Source organism: Pseudorca crassidens, chromosome 3, assembly GCF_039906515.1.
Source record: "Pseudorca crassidens isolate mPseCra1 chromosome 3, mPseCra1.hap1, whole genome shotgun sequence".
Taxonomy (NCBI): Eukaryota; Metazoa; Chordata; class Mammalia; order Artiodactyla; family Delphinidae; genus Pseudorca; species Pseudorca crassidens.
In genome coordinates this window covers 104,946,496-104,965,699 of record NC_090298.1, presented here as the reverse complement: position 1 = coordinate 104,965,699, position 19,204 = coordinate 104,946,496, and the positions used below count along the sequence as shown (strand labels likewise).

Below are 19,204 nucleotides of genomic sequence, written 5' to 3'. Positions count from 1 at the left end.
AGCAGGAAAGGTTAATATAGTAATAAAATGCGCATGTGCATGACTCCCTGTGCACGGCTCATTCCAGCTGCCAGAGCACGTTCACGTGTCTCATCTTATTTGAGGCCTCACAAACAACCAGATGAGCTGGCTCAGGAAGTATCAATACCCTAATTTCAAATGCAAGTAATCTCAGCAAAGTCGGAGAGACTGAATGGTTTACGCTGGCGTGTGGTGAGCCAGGGTGCGAGCTTGGGTGTCCTGCCTCTGAGAACAGAGCCTTGCCCATAACTCTGTGGTCCTTATGGAGGTTCGGGGGCTGTGAGGCAAGAGGGCTGCACAGGTGAGCGGGGCTCTCTTCCCTGCCCTTCCCCCTCGTCCTCTGGACGCATCCTCTTGATGCCAGCCATGTTCCCATGGAAATCACTTACTGACAGCAGAAACGCAGCCACAGTTAGGTGCAGCCTGGTTGGGTCCTTGCTTTTATGAAACTGTACTCTGTCCTTTAAAGGGGTCACAGTTTCACAGACAGGCCTTTTTATCTTTACCATTGTCTAATCAGGCTTTCACTTCTGTAGCCACTCCTTCCTTTTCTATTTGTCTCCCTCTCATCCACCTAGTCCCAGCCCTCCCACTGAGTGCAGCTGAATTTGGCCAATGCCAAATCATGCTTTATTCTCAGCCTGAGGAATTACATAAGGTGTGAAGCCTGGCCAACAAAGAACTCCTCCCGTCAGTGTAATTTGAGGTTTCAGGTGTCTATGGACACCACTCCCTCCCAGCATCATGTTTTTTGTCCTGAGAAATCCCAGAGAGCAGCGCTCTTGGGTGGACTTCCTAGGGGCGGTATTGATAAGAAAGCTGTCAAATGGCACTTGAAATTTTGCGGAAAGATCAGTGGAAGACCAGTGCTAGGCTACAAACCCACAGCTCAGCTCTTTCTAGCATCCACGGCAGCAGCCTGCTGTTTTCCCAGGTGGCGCTGAAAGAGACAGGGAAATGCAGTGGGCCATTTGTCACTGCCTGAGGTGCAACACATGCATGCCAATTGGTGCCCGCAGCCTGCAAGGCCCACTCCTGCCCCACACCTTGATCTCAGCCCCTGGGCTTCTTTTTTTTTTTTTTTTTTTCCCCAGTCGCACCACACAGCCTGTGGGGATCTTAGTTCCCTGACCAGGGATCGAACCTGTGACCCCTGCATTGGAAGCACGGAGTCTTAACCAACTGGATCACCAGGGAAGCCCCCTGGGCTTCTTCTTCTTTTTTTTTTTTTATGGTACGCAGACCTGTCACTGTTGTGGCCTCTCCTATTGCGGAGCACAGGATCTGGACGCGCAGGCTCAGCGGCCATGGCTCACGGGCCCAGCCGCTCTGCGGCATGTGGGATCTTCCCGGACCGGGGCACGAACCCGTGTCCCCTGCATCGGCAGGCGGACTCTCAACCACTGTGCCACCAGGGAAACCCGCCCTGGGCTTCTTTTGACTGAGGTTGGGGAGGTGTGCTTCCTTCTCTCCTCCTCCACCTGATTTGATTCCCTCTCTGGGGCTGAAACCAACTCAGTGCTTCCCACCAGGATCGAGGTGCCCATCCTCTGTGTAGTCCCTCCCACCCCACTTTCAATTCAAGACATGGTCTTCGAGGAGTGTGCGGACTCACCCTGGCATGCAGGACTTAGTATCTCAGGGTTATTCTGGTGTGTGCTGGTCAGTGGAGGTGCTGGCGTGTTCTTCAGTGAGTGCTGGACTCGAGTATCATTTCAATCCTAAGTTGGGTTCAGGGTTCTGCAGAGATGGCACGAGGGAAAGAGCCAGGGCTTGCTTGCAGAAGAAGGCAAGGTTGAGGAGCCTTTTATTTCTTTATGCCCAACTCAGTGCCTGGCACTCTCTGTGAATGGAATAAACTGATCAGATGGTGGGTAATATCCCTTTCACCTTTGAGAAGACAAGTGAAATGAAGAATATCAACCAGAAGTGAAACTACAGTTTTAAGGAAACTCTACTTCCAGAACTGTTTTAAGGGCATTTTATTGCAGATTTAGGTCAGACATTTAGAACAACTTCCTTTGGTGAGGACTTAATCCAGTCTAGTTATAAGTGAATGAACTTGGGAACCTTGTGTGTCTGAGTGGCATTCCCCTCACTAAGGGCGGCCTCACCGTTGACCAGCCTGGCCTCCTTTTCTCACTCTGCATCCCTTCTCTGCCTCCTTCCAGCTCCGTGGAGTGGAAGGAGGGAATGCTTGGCCCTCTGAGCTGGAGTTAATGCAAAACCCGAAAATAGACTCTCAGACTGCACCCAGACATAATGATTCCGTGAGGCAAGAAGGTCACTGTGTCTGCTTTTCCTGCCAACACACCCCTGGCTCTTAATCTGTGGCTGCCTTGTGAAGCAAGAGAGCTGTGCCAGGAAGTTACACTTTGTGACTGTGAGGCATTATGAGAATTTAAAATCATGTCAATGGGGATTTATAAGGGCAGGCCAGGGGACAGGGGTTAGACACAGATTTCGAAGCCGACCTTTGAACATCCTTTTTGTTCTGTGGCCCCAGCTACAAATCAACTCCACCCTGCCAACCCTGCCAAAAATTAAAAAGTTTACTGTGGTTATTCAAGTGGTGGGGTTTTGAGTGATTTTTATTTTCTTTGTGCTGTTCTATACTTTCTGTAACGTATATTCTTGTTTTTGCAATGTGGAAAAAAAAAAAAGCAACAAATCCTATTTAACGAGGAAAAGTATACTAGCTAATCATCTCATTGTGTTTCTTGAATGCTTGGTACCTGGGGGTTGAGAAGCCCACCGGAGTCGTGACAGTGACATGGAAGGGGCAGCCCTGCCTCTGCCCCACATCAGGCCTAAGACCAGGGCTGGTGTCCACAGCCCTCGCCCCATTGCCAGGTTCCAAAGGGCTCCTGGAAGAGGCCAGACCGCAGACCCTGAGAGGACCAGAGGCAGCCTAGGAGAACAGGAAAGGGAGCCAGCCAGACACCTCGGCAGGAAGGAGGGGATTCCGTTCCCATCCAGTGGTCAGGCCTGTGGGATATGTGCTTGTCAGCAGGGACAGTGTCAGCTCAAGTTCATCTGGAAACACTGCGTTCTCCTCCTGAGAACGTCCAGTTGCTGCACATTGTTCTGGAAGTTGGGCAGATCCTATTTTCCAAACCTGTAAGAGTCGAGTAAAATGTAACAAATATCTGGGAGAAAATAACCCTTTGAGGAATTCCAAACATGCTCTTAGGGTTGGGAAGCAAATTTATTTAGACTTGGGGCCTTGACCACCCAGACTGGTTATTGATGGGAACTCAGTCTATCCATCAAGCCTGCCACTGTCCACTGAGTCCAGGCTGTCCCAGGCTCAGGAGCTCGAGGTAGCAGACTGGGCAGAGATGGTCCGTACGGACCATGAAACGGTGTCCTCTCACCTTTAGACATAAAGAATTCCTCCTGCAAGTTTCTCTTAAGTCCTCTATTTCTTACACATCACGTGCAGCTCTATTATTGGATGCAGCGGGGTTCCTTACTCCACTGGATCTGAAGGCTTTGAACTTGAGGTCAAGTTCAAGCCCACAGCACACAGATTGGGAACAGAATTTCTTGCACTCTGTGTGGTAGACTATGTGTCAGCGAGGTAAGGCCCTTATTAAGAATGGATTATCCTTCATAGGTGGCAGAGATCTCATTCATCAGTTTCTTGCATTTGCCTGTGTGTTCCCCTATGATAAGGCAAGTGTCCCTGGATTTTAAGTGGTACACAAAAACCCAAAAAGTTAGTACTAATGTATTTATTGTAATGTCCTTTACAAATATGTATAACAAGCTCATCAAACTTATCATTTCATGAATAACTTTAAGACAAGGCTAAAATAGGTTAACTTTTTAAAGGAAAGTAATTTTCAAGACACATTGAGCAGATACTTGTGTTATGGAACACAGATATGGGAAAAGTCAGAAAGGTGGTGCATTTTTTTTTTTTTTTTTTTAATTTTGGCTGCACCGGGTCTTACTTGCAGCATGTGGGATCTAGTTCCCCGACCAGGTATCAAAAACCCAGGCCCTCTGCGTTGGAAGCGTGGAGTCTTAACCGCTGGACCACCAGGGAAATCCCCCCAAGCGGTTTTAATAATGGTTCTAGTAACTTTGAGAGAGTGTTAACGAAGACTTACTGCTTCTCTGGCCCAGAGTGCGAGAAGTGCTTATCTTCGCTTCAGATCTGGCTGCAGGGTCATCTTGCCCTCCCCTCTCTGATCCTCGATGTTTACGGATGCTGACATGCTCGGTGTCCTGTTCATAACCACGTCCACTGTTTCTTGTGGGCTGAGTGTGCGCATGCGTTTTAAATGGTAGCAAGATAATGTACGGCGTCTAGGCCACCCCTGTTATTTCTATTAAATAATGACATGATGATGGTGGCCTGTAATTGTCCATTTTCTATTAACCACCCTGACCAAGTAAACTGTTTTCTGATCTCTCTTAGATGGAAATCCTGTATGAATGTGGAAGCCATTAGCAGAGTAATTGCTGTCCGTTACCATGACAACCAGCCGCTGCAGTCACCTGCCCGAAGTGCTGCCAGACTGCACCAGTTCAGCTGCACCCGTGGTGAAGACCGTGGAGGACTGTGGCAGCCTAGTGAATGGGCAGCCTCAGTATGTCATGCAAGTTTCAGCCAAGGACGGGCAGCTGCTTTCAACAGTAGTGCGGACCCTTGCCACCCAGAGGTAGTACCACAGTTAAAATCAATTCGGAGGGCTGTCAGATGGGAAATGCTACAGGGAATGTAATTAGTGCTCAGGTCTTTGTGTCAGGTGAGAGGAGGTACTGGGAGGGGAAAAAAAAAAAACTACACATGTTCTGTCATGGCCGTTTCTATAGCAATGGGGCAAAAAGATGAAACTCACGTTGTGGACTTTTCCGCTTAAAGTCACACTTGCAGAGAGGCAGGCAGGGGAGGATCCCACAAGACACAGGGTTGCTTGCCTAACATTTGTTACGTTGACCTTACTACAGTAATTACATTTTCGTTGTCTCCAGGCGCTAACAAAGGTAGCCCTTTGTTATAATAGAATGAAGGAGGCACCTGGTTTCAGATGACTGAGCCAAAGTGATTGGATACGTGGGCAAAACTTTTGAAGTGACGTTCTGACGTGCACGCTGATCAGCATGCCGTGATGGGGGCTGTCCACAGCTACTTCCTGGGGGAGACTCCTCTGACACATCCCCACATGGGGGCCTCTTCTGCTGCTTCCTCCTTCGCTCTCCCTGTATCCCAGCCACGATCCTTCATACACACTCTGCCGCGTGAAGTATCATTGTCTCCCCCAAGTGATAGACCGGAGCCAGAATGAAGGCTCTGAGCAGCCCGGAGACGGCTTATCCAGGCCGGCACTTTGTCCCTGGAGGTCTCCTCTGGTGCTCTTGCTGCCCACTGGCAGGTTGAGAGCCACAGGCTGCCTGGCCACTAGGTACTCCTTGGCTTCTCCATTGGTTTCAGAATGGGTAAGTGGGATTGGGACTTACGACTGTAAAATACTGGACTTGCCCATTGGTTTCAGTGCTGACACTTCCGGCCCTGAAACTTTGGGTCAGTCACTCAGACCTCGACTGCTGACCTTGGTCTGAGCAATTCAGCCAACCCCCCCGGTGCAGATACAGGCCCACCTACGTGCCCCTGCAGCAGGACTCCTAGTGACACCACAACATTCTCTGTCCCCCCCTCCTAGCCCCGGACGTGGTGGCCACCAGACATGGACTCACACACCGCCACGTGTTGTAAACATTATCCATGTGCCATCTACTTTCAATCCATGCGGCTATTGCAAAGGGAAGAAATAGGAAAAAAAAAAGAAAAAGGTCAATATATATTTTTCCACCTCTGGGAAAACTTGTAACAATCGGTTAGGTAGAACTCAGTATACGATGAGGCAGTGAGCGTCATTGCTCTGCTGTGAACCGAGACGGACAGTTATCTGTCTGCATGTGCCCCCATCACCCTCGAGCCATCAATCACCTCATCTGATCAGGAAGAACAGTCTGCAGAGCTGAAACGACTGAGACCTGTGAGCCGATGTGCGTGTGTGTGTGTGTTCTACCACGTAGACATGTAAACCAGAGCTTTTACAGTTTTACACGCATTTGGTTCAGTGTGAATGACAGAGGCCAGTAATAATGAGAGAAAAAAGTCAACTCTTTAAACTTTCTTTTCCCACCCCTGGGCATGAGGGGGTCTTTTGGCAAGTGGGAAGGAGATCCTTTCCTCTTTTAATCCCCTTTTAGCCTTCACTCATTCCCAGGATCATCCCCAGAAAGGCCTTTCCACAAAGATGGAGTCAAAGAGAAGGGTGGGCATAAGCCTGGAACACTGTCATCTCTGGGGGACAGGAAGAGGCGGGAGAGGGTGGGTAAAGAGTCTGGTCCTTGGGTTGGCGCATACAATGATGACATTTTAAAATCTAATACCCAATAAGGACCTCTAGCAATATAAGATGACATTAATCAGAGAGGGATAGTTCTCCAGTATCCATTGAGAAGTGAGGCCATCTTGGTTTGAGCCTTCCATTGGCCTCTGACTTATGTGATGAGGGCCATGTTTTTTGATTTTCCCCAACCTGAGTTTTTCTACAAGTGAAAACAGTTACCATTAACTAGGCACTTACCACATGCTGGTCCCTCTTCTAAGCTTGTAATCTGGACTATCTTTTCTCATCCTCACAGTCGCCATATGAGGAAGGCACCATGCTTTGTGCCCATTTTACAGATGAGGAAACTAAAGTCCAGAGAGATGCCATAACTCACCCAAAGTTAGCCAGCTCGTGAGCAGCAGAGCTGGGGTTCGAGCCCAGGCAGCTGTACTCCAGAACCTGCCTCACAAACCACTACCCTGTGTGTCCTCACAGAATGTGCAGGGGTGGTGTTTCCAAGTTAAAGGCCAAGCTGTGGACTGAGGCCACAGGCCACAGCACGTACCATTCCTCACTTTCAGCTTACTGTCCTCAGCGTCCCAACGTGCATCCTAGGAAAGCTCCGAGGACCAAGCTGCCACAGCGTCATGCTCTGGCTCAGACTGCAGTTCTGTGTGGCAGCTTCAGGGCTGGCCACCAGTCCGTTTCCCTCCTCTCACTTGCCTATCCCACTGAAAGGAAAGGAAAGGAAGCTCTGGGCATTCAAAAGTGTCCCAGCCTGGTTCAAAAGATGCAGCTTGTCTAGAAACTACAATTGGTGTCGTTTCAAAACAACTTCTTAATAGCTAGGGTTGATTTTTATTTTTTGATTGGTAGTTTGCCTGAACTACTTCGATGTCTAAGGTAAAATTAACACATTGATCCTTTTCACTCGCTTATGACCCTGGGCCCACCTGCTCTGGTATTGGTCACCCCCTATTTCTTTGTATTGACAGAAGTAGATGCCCAAGGACCCCAGCTCCCACTACCGAGTGCCAGTGTAGATCTCGGGTTGTAAACCAGGTGTCTGTTCTGAGCAGCTGCCTCGGGTGAGGGTCCGAAGGACACAGAGCCAGAGGACCACGGCATGGCGGTGGTTTCCAGCCCGTTACCAGCAGGTGCCCCTTCTTCTCTTGCAGCCCCTTCAATGACCGGCCGATGTGCAGGATCTGCCACGAGGGCAGCAGCCAAGAGGACTTGCTCTCTCCATGTGAATGTACAGGGACCCTGGGGACAATTCATCGGAGCTGCCTGGAGCACTGGCTGTCATCCTCAAACACCAGCTACTGTGAACTCTGCCACTTCAGGTTTGCAGTCGAGCGCAAACCCAGGCCGTTAGTGGAGGTCAGTAATTGGGGCACGTCTTGAAAACTTAACTCTAATGAGCAAATGATGTCTGCTTTTATGCCCAGATCACAAACCCTGTGCAGCTTCACTGAAGCACAGTAATAGCTCTGTGTGTGTGTGTGTGTGTGTGAGAGAGAGAGAGACAGACAGACAGACAGACAGACAGAGCCAGCACTAAGGAGCCAACAGTAGAAAGGTGACCTCCACAAGGTGGAGACAAGAGAGCGGGAGAAATCAGTGTGAGAAGGGACGTTTAGAGACTTGATCTCCATTTCCCATTCCTGTGACGTGGAGCAAACAGATCAAACACTGTTCTCTTTGCATACCATCTGCTCACCTTGAAGCAACAGATAAATGGGCATTTGGGTTGCCTAGTCTGAGAAATCTTTGTGAAAAAAAAATAGCGGCATTGTATAATGCATATAGACCTAGACTGCTGGGTTTGAATAGTTCTATGACCTTAGGTAAGTGACTTCAGCTATTGGAATTACTATGAGGGTTAAATGAGTTAATATTTATTATACACTTATAATACCAGATACATATTCAAGTGTTTGAATAAGAAAAGTCTCAGTCTCTCCTAGGAAATTACATGCAAGCTTTTTTCAGCTAATAACCTGAATCTCTTTTCTTAAAGAGATTCTTAGGATTGGAATCTCTTTTCTTAAAAGTGATGCTGTCAACTCAGCCATTAAAATGTCAGGACATTCCTTTTCCTATTTTAGGGGCCATATGATGCTTCTTTAGACCCAGGGTCTGGTCTTGTATTAACTGGGAGAATTGGAAAAAATTATTAGATTATTTTTGCCTTCTCTCCTACCCCCAACTTCTAGTCAATCAAAACTTGGATATCGGCAACAAGAAATATTCTAATACATTATGAAGCATAACTAGTTGAAAGGGACCAACACATTGTGCCTATAATCCAGTCAGGCTGATAACCTCCTCCTTATTTCAGCAGCTGACCCAGTGGAACTTTGACATTAAACTAGAGCTGGAAATCAAGAAGCCCTTCTTGGAGGCTATTTAAAATGGTGTATTAGTGCCCTGGCACTAAGACTCTATAGGGAGCTCTGCTTAAACATTCTTTTGGTTTTGACCTTGAAAATTTAATCAGGACCTGTAACTGGGGCCTGTTTTAACTATGACTTGCTTGCCAAATGGCACAAAATTTATTTGACTTGCCCCAATAAACACTATGCTTCTCTTTAAGATTCTGGATCAAGTGACCTCTTAATTTAGGCATCTTGCTCCTTGACATCCACTTCCAGAGATTCGTTTTTGTAGAGTGCTGTGAGGGATTTGGCCCAATGCCGCATTCATTGGGATTTGCATTTCAGAACTTCTCTGCAGAGGGGGAAATATAATTAAATAATAAACAAAGGAGGTGCAGACTTCCAAGCCCAGTGGCAAACGTTAAAAAGAAGCCTATTTCTCCTTTCCAGAAACTTTTTGGAACCTTCCCAAGTTGATATTGCAGCTTCGTCCAGGGAAGCCGACTTCCCAAAGTAAGGAAACCCTGCTTTGAATGGGCTGCATCCAGTGGTCTTTTTTTTACCGGTCTATCCCCAGTAAAGAAGACTTTTGCTTGGTAAAAACCCCAGTGTGTGTATGCATAATACAATAGATAACAAAGGAGGGGGTGTATGTGCTTGCGTGTCAGATAACACACATGTGTGAACCTTTTCAGTCTCAGAGAGGGACACGTACCCCAACACAGAGGTTTCTTCAGAGCTGCTGATGTCAGGCTATAGACAGACTCCAGCATCTTAGGCAACTGTCATTAAACAAGGAAACGAGGCAAATGACCTTGAGAATGTGTGAGGTGCTCTGCAAGATTTAGGGCCTCGCCTACAAAAACTTCACCCAAACGGTCACTGGTGGTGAAATTTTCATTGCACCAATGGAATGTGACATTTTTCAGAGTTAATGATGATTGAACAAGTTGAAAGTGAAAGGCAGACCTTCTCAAGCCGGGGAGGCTGGCCATTTGATCATCCCATGGCGAAATGAACTTGCTGTTTGACCACAAGCAATAAAAAGAAGTTGTCTTTGGTTTCTCAGCTGGAGGACAAATGAGAACCAGGTGCAGGCAGATTTTTAAACAAATGACATTACTAATTGACTTTTATCCTCTTACCAAAGGGCGGGTTTATTCACAGTGAGCATTGCTTCCCAATATGTTTACCTCTAGATGAACACGAATCTTTTTAGTAAATCAGCAAAGCCTGCCTATTTGGGTTAAGCATTAGGAGTATTGTTACTTTATTTCTCATTTTCACTCTTTTAATTGCTTTCATCATTACTTTATTTACCAGTTGGATCTGCCTTCTCATTAAAGCAAGAAAATTCCATAACATTTCATTTCAAAATCAATGGGATAATAACAACTCCATTGCTAGAGGAAGTGGTTGAAAAAGTCATTTATAAATTTCATTTGTCAGTATCCAAACATTACATCAGTCCGAATTGTTGTAACACCTCAGACTCCCATTCTTTAGTAAACTCTCAGTCCTCCATTCACCGTAAGCCTTCGTCTTCCTCAGTATTCCTGTTGGGAAGACACTTCCCCTTCCATCTTTTCCTACACTCTCTGCAGCCAGCAGTTGGATGTTCATTTTTAACATATCAGGAACCCAGAGCCATCTTCTACACAGGCTGCTACATAAAGTCTTTCCTCCCTTTTCCTGCAAAAGGGTGAGTTTCTACTCAAAATGGCCAAATCAATAGGCTGGTTACTATTAGCATCTCCAAATAGGGCATCACCTCTCCACTTACCACTGACCATCTGGGTGGTGGCTGTTTCTCTGAGCTGCAGTGTGGAGGGTGAGCTACAGGCTCTCTGTGATCTCTTTGGCCTCTATAAGGCTCAAATTCTTGGGCAAAAAAATACATTCTACACTTAAAGTAAGTACATTGTATGGTAAGTAAATTATACTTCAGTAAGTCGCTTGTGTATGTCTACTTACTTACCCACCTACATGGCGGAACTAAATCTGTTAGTCTTTTAAGTTCATTGCCAGTTTTATACCCTAAATATTTTCTTGGTGCTAAGTAAGCAAGTATAACAAGAGTTAGTTTCAACCCAAGAGAGCTGCACTGCGATCATCCGGTTTATTCAATTATGGATGAATTTCCTCCACTGTCCAGCTAAGGTAAATCTCCTAAGATCTGTGCCTACTTGGGCAAAGCTTGAAAGGAAAGCATTCGAACCGTCCATAGCAAAAAGGAAGAGCAGATGTAACCCACGTACATATCATAGCTACACAGCCAGCACTTCTCTCATGAAAGCTACATATTTTTTGTTGATGACGGAAAATGTACCCAGTGGCGATTTGTCAGATGAATTAGCTCCAAAATACTGACCTGGTATTGGCAGAAAATAGACATCCACTAACCATAAAAGGATTCACGGAATGACCAGCCTGGGTAGTTTTATGGTCTCCTCCCTGCTCATTTTCAGTTTTCCTCATTTCTATCTGTAAGTTGAACTCTAATACCATTCTTTTATAAGGGTGAAATACAGCAAACCAATAAAAATATCACAGTTTGTTCCCAAAAATGTGCTCCTTGACTTCAGCCTGTTGCCATGATTGCATATCGGATTGAGCAGTTTGCCAAGGAAGCCCAGGTCACTATGTGCAAGTAGCGTGCTTGCAACATCAGCTTCTAGTGATGGGAATATCTGCCAGTGGGCTTTCCTAAGACGTGTATCAGTAACACCCACCCTTGCCTGGGAAACTCATGAAGTAATAGGTCAGCTCAACCATGTCGTGATTAAAGTGAAACAGCCAGGAAATGGTGGAAACCTGCAGGAAAGGCTTCCTAGGATCTGATCTTCCTCCAATCAGGGAGACATGGTGATGTTTCACAGAAGGAGTGATTAGGTTTCCATATTCCTATTTCCTTTACCCAACCCCAGCTGACTGATAAGAATTGTATGAACAATTTAAAAGCTGTTCCCTGTGAGTCAGAGGTTGAGCTAAATTGAAACAGACTGTTTTCACACATATCAGTTACTCAGAATAATAGGATATAAAGGGAGCTGAGGATTAAGGATTTTTTTTCAAACTTTTTATTTATAATTTTTTTTTAAGTCACTGGAGGAAAATGGTTTTAAAGTGTGCCCTGGATTCACTGTCATCTCCAGCTGTACAACAGGGAGCAGAGTTGAACTGCTGTGAAGAAATGCCTTTGTACCTTGGCCCTTCACTATTTAATAGATTTGAGACTTCACTGAAACCCTCCTACTGTGTTTCTATCAGACTTAGGTGAGGACGTTGCTCGCTTCGTTGTAGTGGGTTTGGTTTGGTTTTGATTTCCTTTTAATATTTATTTATTTTATTTTATTTTTGGCTGCGTCAGGTCTTAGTCGCGGCACGCAGGATCTTCATTGCGGCGTGTGGGATCTTTCCTTGAGGCACACGGGCTTCTCTCTAGTTGTAGCGCACGGTTTTCTCTCTAGTGTGACATGTGGGTTTTCTCTTTCCTTGTGGCGCACGGGCTCCAGAGCGCATGGGCTCTGTAGTTTGCAGCACTCAGGCTCTCTAGTTGAGGTGTGCGGGCTTAGTTGCCCCACGGCATGTGGGATCTTAGCTCCCCGACTAGGGATTGAACCCACGTCCCCTGCCTTGGAAGGCAGATTCTATACCACTGGACCACAAGGGAAGTCCCTGGTTTTGATTTTTAATGTATTATTGGAAGTAAAAACGTGAGCTTTGTGTTTCAGAGTATTCATTTTCATCAGCAAACCCTTGTAGCATTGGGATAATTAGGGAATGACACCAGAGGGGGTGTAAACTGATTGAGAAAACTTCCCAGGCATGAGGACCACCTACTTCCTCGAAGGAAGGCAGGCAAGCTCCCCCCTTCATTCCAACCTGCGAGCGAAGGGCAGGCCAGTGAGAAAGGTGGCTGGACCATAATCACAGCATGTGATAGGCAATCACGAAGCCTCTGTTCGTTGAATAAACGGATGAATGGAGAACCTTCCCTCCCCCAGTTGCAAATCCTGTATTGTACTTGGGGCCTGTGGTTGTAAATCAAAGAAAATGACCCTTTGCCCTTACAGTTCAGGACAGACACAGTTGGACAAGGGCTTATATGACACAAACTAGCACCACTGCTTTGAGCCACACAACAGATGTGATGATTCTCACAAATCCTGGCTCCTGTTCGGTCATCAGTCCTCCATGAGGTTTTCAAGAATGGCAGGTGGCAGGAGCCCTGTACCACTGGTAGCCAGTGGGGAGAAAACGTGTGCTTCCGGGCTGGGCAGGGAGACACTTGCCCGAGTCAGAGGAGGGTTTTGGGGGATGGGGAGGACCAGGCCGTTTGGAAAGATTCAGGCCCAGCTGGCGTTTGTCAAGCTTTTCTGAATCCAAACTCGGGGCAAGCAAAGGCTTCACCATAGTATTGGGGGGAAACGATCGTCTTACCCATTTGGTAGATGAAGACACAGGTTTCCGGTGGTTATGTGAGGTCAAGATCCCAGTGAGGAGGAAGGAAGGTCTCAGGAGCTGCACTCAGGCCTTGCTCTCTCTTCCTGTGTTCTGGAGGGACGAATGGAAGAGAAGCACTGCAGCAGCATTTGCGCAGTGGGATGGGGGAGGGATTTACCTGAACCCACCAGGAGTTCCCACTTCCCACCTTCCCGTGCACTGAGCACAGGTCCTCAGCTCTCCTGGGGCGGATCAGGCCCCTCCTCTATGGCTCCATCTCCCAGAGGCAGCACTTCCACCCGCTCCAGGCCAGGCTAAGGCCTCCCAAAGCAGAGTCAGGACTCGTAGCATGAAGGACAAAGGAAAGATAATGTACCAGAAAGGGGAGCGTGTGGGGGGACTTTGTGTCTGTTTTCCGGACAACACGGCAGAGACCCACTGAGTGACATCTGTGCCGGTGACTTTTCCTAGCAGGGCTTAACATCCTGGCCGTGGCTACTGTTCTAGAACCATGAGACAGCCAGCTGGCTGCCCACCACCTCAGTGAGAACCTGAACAAGTCATTTCTCCTCTTAATGCATCAGCTTCCTAACCAGTGAAACAGAGCAGAACTAGCCAACTGGCGACCTCATTCACGCACACAGGTGTGCTTTATTGAATTAACACTTTTTAGTGTGAATGCCTTCAGGTGAGACATGCATGCACTTTCCAGTTCCCCCAGGCCTTGCCTTTTGCTTACACCCACCCAGCCCTCTTCACCCTCTTGCATTACGTGCCCACTATTTACATTTGAGATTCCAGAATTGGGTGATGTCTTTCAAAGAGTTTAAAAGAGTTCGCTAATGCTATGTGACTTCTTTCTACCAACATCTTTCTTCCAGGGTAACACAGACTGAACTTAATGATCTCCCTTCTATTGTCTGCATATTATTAGTGGCTGGTTCAACATCACACAATAAATGAACCACTAAGAGACAGGGTGCTAGCACCAACAGTGGTGAGAAGTACGTTGCACCGCAGCATCCCTTAGTGTTGGCCAAGCACTTCCCTGACCTCTGATAAGGTTGCTGAGCAAGCCACCAGCCTCCCCATCCTTTGTCCAGCAGCTGAGATGACCTGCCTGATGACCGAAGTCCAGCGATGCTTGATCCTGCAGTTGTTCAGTCTTGGATTTTTCTCTTGGTTCTGGTGATTAATTTGGCAGTTGCTTCGTTACTTAAAGCTTAGTTACAAAGAAGCTGTTTTAAGGTACCTATTAAATTCGCAGCTTGCTTCATTAAAAATCACTTCATTAAAAAAGTAAGCCAACTGAAGTGTTCACACGGCCATGCCAGATGAAAGGGAGCTAACTGACTGGTGCCTGGGTTTTCAGCCCATCCACTGCTCGGAAAGGACTAATTTGGGGGGGAAATCCTGTTCCATGCACTAAAAGAATTACATGACCAATTCTAGTATTTTAAATTGTATTGATACTTACAGTAAGCTTGGGTTGAAATACAAATTAGAATTCACATTTTCAAGAGGACCTTTCTTGGTCCTAGTAGCTGCCCTCAACCCCTCCCCACCTGAGGGTTTCCTGGAGCAAGGCGCAAAGATGCGAAACACCAAGAATTGTTTCACACAATTTTTAATTTTAATTATTCTGTGCTTTAACACATACAGAGGAGGGCAAAGAACAATATATAAACAGGTTTGTATCTACCACCTAGAATTAACGAATGTCACCATTTTGTGAGTGACATACCTTTCAAAGAACAGCTTCTTGAGGGGGCAGGGAGAAAGTGTCTGGAGTCGTCACTAATTCATCCTCAGGGAGTCTCAAAGACAGGAGAAAATTCAGCCAGTTTCCCTGAAGCACATCTGGGCCGAGAACAAGAAGTAAACAGAATGAGAGAGATAATCCTGAAAGATTCCAGCCCCTTTGAGCTACCTCCAAATGTAAGAACAAATAGTACAGGTAGTGCTGGCCACCAAGGGGTCCACTTCTTGGAAAGGTAGCCAATTCAAAGTTACTATATGGGAGTTCGGGGGGCAGCGGGTGGAGGGGAAGGTGTCCCTGGGCAGCTGGCGGGAGAGCTTTGTAAAGGCGGGTGTGATCCAGGAGCAGTGAAATGTCACTAAATGAATACATCCAGTAATCATCTCTCTCCTAAGTCCTGCCGAAATAGCAAGGCACAATTAGCTCACAGGAGCTGCCCTGTGCAGGTAGAAGGCACCAGGTTGAACTGAAGTGAGACATAAATTGCATAAGCCCTGGTGCAGACTTCAGGTGCAGAGTTACCAAATATGCATGAAACTCCCGGCTGAGGGCTTCTGCCTGCCCTGCTCTTGCCTTTGCAGTTGTAAGTGCCAACACCTGACACTTTTAAATCCAGAGAAAGAATACACATTTTTAAACACATAATGGTGTGAAATATTGTGAGCAGTACCTGATTATGGTTAAATGCTGCCTAATGGGCAATTATATTCGAATGAGCCAAGTGGAGAAGTATCCTCAGTTAAGCAGTGGGAGCTCAGTGGTCATTTATTCACTGAATAACACCCTGCTTTGCCCATTTATGCTAAGATCTTCGTTTTCTAGCACAGGCACAGATCTTGACATGACACTCCAATCCTGGGGCATTCATTCATTTCGCTGTGACTCCATCTATTTTTATCCTTAAGATGTTCACACTCCAGAGTTTTCTCTTCTTTTATTATTTAACCATTTCCTAGGCAGAGGGGAAATATTATATGCTATACACTTTATATAGTCATCTTATTTCAATGTCTCGGGTATCCCTAGAATGGATATTATCCCGTTTGGTAGATAAGGAAGCTGGGATTCTGAAATGTCACCCTTCAGAGATCTTAAAGACTTTCAGCCACAGGGCTAGTAAGCAGAGAAGGCAGAAGAATGCAGGTTCCTCTGGCTCCAGAGTCCATGCACTTGCCACCATACCTGGCTTCTTCCTTCCTGGCTCAAGACTGCTTTCTTTCACTTGCTTATTGACACACACAGGTGCAAGCACACACAGAAGCGAGGACAGCCAGCCTTTCTAAGGGACTAAATGTTCCTTAAAAGGGGGAGAATGCAAAAAGTGATGATTAAAGCCCTGATTTCCTCTTGACATTGGCTTCGTCCGTGAAATCCAGAGCTGTTAGCAGGGAGGGAAGGATGAACGGGCAGAGCAGAGAGAATTTTTAGGGCAGTGTACACCACTGCAATGGTGGCTACCTGTCGTTATACATGTGTCCAAACCCACAGAATGTACACCGGGAGTGAACCCTAATATAAACTGTGGACTTGGAGTGATGATGACGTGTCAATCTAGGTCCATCGACTGTAGCAAATGTACCAGTCTTGAGGGGAGGATGTTGATGATGGGGGAGGTTGTACATGTGGGGAGGCACTGGGTATATTGGGCCTCTCTGTACTTTCCACTCAATTTTGCTGTGAATCTAAAACTACTTCTAAGAAGTGAAGTCCATTAAAACAACACAACCACAACGAGCTGTGCCAGCCTCCTGGGTGCTGGGACAGTGGAATGGCAGTTCTTCTCTGTGCTCCTGATACCCTGGTCTCGGGGAAACAAAGCTCTTAGGTACACCACCCTATTAGAAGCCAGAAAACTCATTCTTCATTTCCAAGGGACTTTACACACCCTGACTTTTTCCCTTTCCATCTAGTTACTCTTTCTCTGCACTTGCGTCTTCATTTCCGTGAGTCATTATGTCACCCATTTCTTCTGAGATCTCACCTAAGGGAGAGATGTTATTAGAAAGCCTGGTGAACTCAAAATGTTTGAGCATTTTCCCTCCTTTCAGGAACAGGTTGTGAAGGTTAATCGCTCATAATATGGTTGTACACACACGCGAGGTAAATTTCTTTAAAGACTGTCATCTACATAACTCGGATAGGTGACACTGGTCTTGCAGCTCATGAAGGAGAACCCTGGTTTTTCTCTTGAATTATGTATGTAATTGCCTCGGTTCTTCGCTTCCCTTTCTTGACAGGTGCCGCAGATTTGGGGAAAGATAAGACCCTGTCAGGTCTTGTCGCTTTGCTTTCCTTCTCCATATTGTTCACTAAACTTACATTCCTGTGCGGTGCCTCACGGCTGCCTGACTTCATTCGTGAAGAGACAGGGACCCCGTGAGATTGTCTGGGATAAAACTGTTTCTTTGCCATCCATTATTACAGAGCTAGAGGGATAGGTTTATGCTGTGATGGATACATGAGAGCAAAGTTATGTTTGTGTGTGTCTAACATGAAAGAGAAAAAAAGTCTTTTGAAGCTTTTAGTTTAGAATACTGAAAAGCAGGCTTAATTCTTCGGTGTGCCACCTATTAAAATGTGTAAAACATCTGTTTGTGAAGACTGAGGTCAGATTAAAACAAGAAAATGAAATATTTTCTACTCATTATTTTATCATCACTTCACCTCCAGCGACCCTATTAGAGACAGAAAGTTGGCATAAATGGTGAAGTTCAAAATCTTTTCGGGCTCTGAGGGAAAATGGCTAGTGTAGTATACGTGAAATGCTGCTGGCAGGTAGGAATAGCAGGAAAGTTGTAAAATAGAGTTTATAGGCATTAAGGACATATCTGTGCAGAGTCAATAAAAGCAGAAATCAGCAGATGAAGAGAAAACATTCACCATCCTAGAAAATTATGCAGCCCCTCCTAACACTTTGCTTACTTCCAAAGGCTAGATCTTTGCATTAAAGCTGGCCGATGATGGGAGACAAGGCCTGAGAGATGAAAGTAAGAAAAGGGCTCTAATATTTTGCTAAACACTGGCTCATCTGCTTAAAAGCTATGAGTTTAATGTTGAAACCCAGAAGTCATTCGTTCATCAAAATATACACATTTTCGACTGCTTGTAAGATGTACCTGACAGATGCATATGTCTGAAGAATGACCCTGTTGGATGAAGCTATGGCAAGGCGGAAAGAAATATCTACAAAACAGGGTTCATGCCGGCGGGGGTGGGGGTGGGGGGTCTGTAGGGAAATCTACAAGACACTTCAAGTCACTTTTACCAAGGCTGTTCTTCGGTCTCAGATTTTTTAAAACACGTTTATTCAGATACAATTCATTTACCACATAGTTCACGGATTTGAAGCATACAATTCAGTGACATTCAGTGTATTCACAGAGTTCAGTAACTATCACCACAGTCAATTTTTTTAATAAAAAAATTTTTTTTAATTTGTCTACAGAAATTTCACTCCTAGGTATATACTTACAGAAATGCATACCTGTGTTCACCATGAAACATGTACAGCAATGTTCAGAGCAACACTACCTATACTTGCCAAAAACTGTATAAAATCCATGTGTCCATCTCTAGCAGACAGGGCTGGAACCAGAGTGAGGTAAGTGAAGCCCTCACCTCAGGAGCAAAATTTAAATGGTGCCCAAAAATCTAATACTCAAGATAAATAATATTTTAATGTGATGGATTTTTTCAATCAAAAGTAATGCAAAAACTCCATGATGAACAAAATATCAAATTTTTAAATAAAAGCAGGATCAGTATTACTGATTTTTCCTCAGGCTTCAGGATGGCTTGGCACAGAAATGACAGTAGAATGGACAAATAAATTATGCTATACGCAATGAGAATAAATGAACTACAACTACAACAATAGCATAGATGAATCTCACAGATATAATGTTAAGCAAAACAAGCCAGACACTAAAGTGTATGTACTGGTGACTCAAAAATAGGCAAAGTTCTTGTTCAAAAGTAGGTGAAACTAATCTAGGATATTAAAAATCAGGATAGTGATTTCCCTTGGAAGGGGGCATGGGAGGGGAAGGAGGGTTCTGTAACTCTAGGAATATTCTATTTCTTGATCTGTATGTTCCATGGGTTTTAAACTTTGGGAGAATCCATCAACCAGCTTATTTATGATTTGTATACTTTTCATATGTGCTAAAAAAAATTTAGGAGTTGTCTTACTCTAGACCTAGAGATTATCATACTAAGTAAAGTAAGTCAAAGACAAATATCAT

General features: G+C 45.6%; 1 protein-coding gene across 2 annotated transcripts in view; it reads left to right on the top strand.

The window, feature by feature from the left end:
• MARCHF3 (membrane associated ring-CH-type finger 3) overlaps nucleotides 1–19,204 on the top strand; it is a 147,219-nt gene that overhangs the window by 105,175 nt on the left and 22,840 nt on the right. For both annotated transcript variants that reach the window (XM_067731612.1, XM_067731613.1), the window contains 2 exons: nucleotides 4,451–4,694; nucleotides 7,553–7,757. In XM_067731612.1, the coding sequence (XP_067587713.1) occupies nucleotides 4,507–4,694; nucleotides 7,553–7,757 (393 nt within the window). In that variant the 5' untranslated portion in view covers nucleotides 4,451–4,506. The remainder of the gene's footprint in view (nucleotides 1–4,450; nucleotides 4,695–7,552; nucleotides 7,758–19,204) is intronic.